The following is a 3,755-nucleotide window of genomic DNA, read 5'->3' as shown; positions in this document are numbered from 1 at the left end:
GGATTTGCCTCTGGAATATCCTCGGGAGCTCGGCAGGAATGGTCTGGGAACTGCCCCGGGACAGGCCCYGGCTCCGGGATCCCCGGGAAAGCCCAGGAAGAGGAATCCCGGTGGCTCCAGGACCTTTCCAAGGCTCCAGCTCCGCACACGCATCATGGAATTCCCCCCCAGCGATCCACTGGGATCATTATCAACCCCAAAAATCCCCCCATGGGCCGTTTCCAGCTGCTCCTCCCCGAAAATAAAGTCAATTTTCAACCAGCAGATCCCGGGCCTGGGTGATCCCGGTGATTCCCAGACTCCTTTTCCCATTTTTTTTTTTCTGGAATCCCTTGAGTGGATTCTTTTCTGTGGGATTTGTTCTTCCTTTTCCAACTGAACCGGTTTTATCATCTTATTTACTATAATAAATTGTACTTATATATATAATAAATTGTATTTATACCATTTATATATAAATTACATTAATTGTATTAATTGTATAAATACAATTATTATTTATATATAAATAAATTGTATAAATTGTATTTATATATAATAGGTATAAATACTCAAATGTAAAAACATAATATATATAATATTATCATAATATTCAAGCTATAATTTATATTTATATTTTACTTATTGGTTATAATAAATAATGGTAGGAAAAGAACCCCCTTTATTTTCCCTGTCTGTTTTTTACGCCACCTCGACCTTCCCAAGTAAACCTTGGAATGCTGAAGGGTTTTATGGGAAGGAAATCCAGGAGGAAACTGGAGCTGGGTTTAGCAACTAATTAAGTCGTTAAATCGTTAATGTCACGGGTTCCTAATTGAGGGAGACGAGGAGTGGAGGATCCTCCCTCGGCATCCAAACAGGGCACGGAGGAAATTAGAGGAATAGCAAGGAAATGTCAGGAATGTCGAGGAAATGTCAGGAATGTTGAGGAAATTTGAGGAATATTGAGGAATATTGAGGAAATGTGAGGAATATTGAGAAAATATTAGGAATATGGAGAAAATATGAGGAATATCAAGGAAATTCGAGGAATATTGAGGAAATTTGAGGAATATTGAGGAAATTTGAGAAAAATTTGAGGAATATCGAGGAAATTTGAGGAATATTGAGGAAATTTGAGGAATATTGAGGAGATTTAAAGAATATTGAGAAAAATTATCATAATATTCAAGCTGTAATTTATATTTATATTTTACTTATTGGTTATAATAAATAATGGTAGGAAAAGAACCCCCTTTATTTTCCCCGTCTGTTTTTTACGCCACCTCAGCCTTCCCAAGGAAACCTTGGAATGCTGAAGGGTTTTATGGGAAGGAAATCCAGGAGGAAATTGGAGCTGGGTTTAGCAACTAATTAAGTCGTTAAATCGTTAATGTGACGGGTTCCTAATTGAGGGAGACGAGGAGTGGAGGATCCTCCCTCGGCATCCAAACAGGGCACGGAGGAAATTCGAGGAACAGCGAGGAAATGTCAGGAATGTTCAGGAAATTTGAAGAAATTTGAGGAATATTGAGGAAATTTGAGGAATATCGAGGAAATTTGGGGAATATTGAGGAATATTGAGAAATATTGAAGAAATTTGAGAAAATATGAGGAATATTGAGGAAATTTGGGGAATATCGAGGAAATTTGGGGAATATCAAGGAAATCTGAAGAATATTGAGGAAATTTGAGGAATATCGAGGAATATTGAGGAATACTGAGGAAATTTGAGAAATATTGAGGAAATTTGAGAAAATATGAGAAATATTGAGAAAATATGAGGAATATTGAAGAAATTTGGGGAATATCGAGGAAATTTGAGGAATGTTGAGGAAATCTGAGAAATATTGAGGAATATGGAGGAAGTATGAGGAGTATTGAGGAAGTTTGAGGAAATTTGAGGAATATCGAGGAAATCTGAGGAATATTGAGGAAATTTGAGGAATATGGAGAAAATATGAGGAATATCGAGGAATGTTGAGGAATATCAAGGAAATTTGAGGAATGTTGAGGAGATTTAAAGAATATTGAGAAAAATTCAGGAATATTGAGAAAATGTAAGGAATATTGAGAAAATATGAGGAATATCAAGGAAATTTGGGGAATAGAGAGGAAATTTGAGGAATATTGAGATGTGAGAAAATATGAGGAATATTGAGAAAATGTGAGGAATATTGAGGAAATTTAAGAAATATTGAGGAATATTGAGGAAATTTGAGGAATATTGAGGAAATCTGAGGAATATTGAGGAAATTTGAGGAATATTGAGGAAATTTAAAGAATATTGAGAAAATTTGAGGAATAGTGAGAAAATGTAAGGAATATTGAAAAAATATAAGGAACATTGAAAAAATATGAGGAATATCAAGGAAATTTGAGGAAATTTGACGAAATCTGAGGAAATTTGAGAAATATGGAGAAAACTTGAGGAATATTGAGAAAATATTAGGAATATCAAGGAAATTTGAGGAATATTGAGGAAGTNGAATATCAAGGAAATTTGAGGAATATTGAGGAAGTTTGAGGAATATTGAGGAAATTTGAGGAAACTTGAGGAATATTGAGGAAATTTAAAGAATATTGAGAAAATTTGAGGAATATTGAGAAAATTTGAGGAAATTTGAGGAATACTGAGAAAATGTAAGGAATATTGAGAAAATATGAGGAATATCAAGGAACTTTGGGGAACAGAGAGGAAATTTGACAAATATAGAGGAAATTTGAGGAAATTTGAGAAGACTTGAGAAAATTCGAGGAGATGTGAGAAACAGGGAGAAAACTTGAGGAACATCAAGGAAATTCAAGGAATATCGAGAAACACCTCAAAAAAATCCCCTGAGCCCGACACCCCCAAAACCTTTGACATTTTCTACCCATCGGGAAAAAAATCAATGAAATATCRACGATTATCATCATCGATATTTCAGTGTTTTGGGGCTGTTTGGGGTTTTCTCTCCGTTTCTTCACTCCCCGAAGCACCTACTTGGTCTTGAACTCCTCGACYGYGTCCTGGGAGCTCTTGAGCTCKGYCTGCAGCTGGAGCTTCTCCGCGGAGAGGGAGTCGAGCTGCCTGCGGAGCGAGCTGACGTAGGCCTCAAAGATGAGCTCCAGGCTCCTGCCCCCCGGGCCAGACCCCCCCTGCTCCTGCAGCAGCTTCCACTTGGTCTCCAGGACTCGGTTCTGCTGCTCCAGGAATCGCACCTGGATGGGCAAGGGGGAAAGTCACATTTCCCCCCCAAATAAATCACATTTTATCCCCGGAAAAGTCCCACTTTCCCCTTAAAACATCCCCAACCCCCCCAAACCCGCCCATCTCCTCAAAACCAGCCCCAAACGCCTCCAACACGAGGGAACTTTGGGGGCATTTTGGAGTTCCCAGCTCAGGGTGTCCCTGGATGAGCCTCTCCCAGCCCTTCCCATGGAATTTTGGGGGGATTTTGGAGTTCCCRGCTCGGGCTGTCCCTGGATGAGACTGTCCAGGCCATTCCCATGGAATTTTGGGAGGATTTGGGGCCAGYTCCCAGCTCAGGATGTCCCTGGAGGAGCATCTCCAGGCCATTCCCATGGAATTTTGGAGGGATTTGGTGCCAGTTCCCAGCTTGGGGTGTCCCTGGATGAGCACCTCCTAGATGTTCCCATGGAATTTTGGGATGATTTGGTGCCAGCTCCCGGCTCTGGATGAGCCTCTCCTGGTCGTTCCCATGGAACTTTGGGGAGATTTTGGAGTTCCTGGCTTGGGCTGTCCCTGGATGAGCCTCTCCCAGCCATTCCCA

General features: G+C 40.1%; 1 protein-coding gene across 1 annotated transcript in view; it reads right to left on the bottom strand.

The window, feature by feature from the left end:
* LOC115307184 (keratin, type II cytoskeletal 75-like) overlaps window positions 1-3,183 on the bottom strand; it is a gene marked incomplete at its 5' end in the record, with an annotated part of 8,808 nt that extends 5,625 nt beyond the window's left edge. Inside the window, 2 exons of the mRNA XM_029958138.1 lie at window positions 67-178; window positions 2,966-3,183. Coding sequence (XP_029813998.1) covers window positions 67-178; window positions 2,966-3,183 — 330 coding nt within the window. The remainder of the gene's footprint in view (window positions 1-66; window positions 179-2,965) is intronic.
* Window positions 3,184-3,755: the final 572 nt, after the last annotated feature.

The sequence above is a fragment of the Manacus vitellinus genome, unplaced genomic scaffold (genome assembly GCF_001715985.3).
Source record: "Manacus vitellinus isolate BGI_N305 unplaced genomic scaffold, ASM171598v3 scaffold_140_pilon, whole genome shotgun sequence".
NCBI classification, from domain to species: Eukaryota; Metazoa; Chordata; class Aves; order Passeriformes; family Pipridae; genus Manacus; species Manacus vitellinus.
The sequence above is the reverse complement of the archived record's forward strand: the minus strand, read 5'-3'. Positions and strand labels throughout refer to the sequence as shown.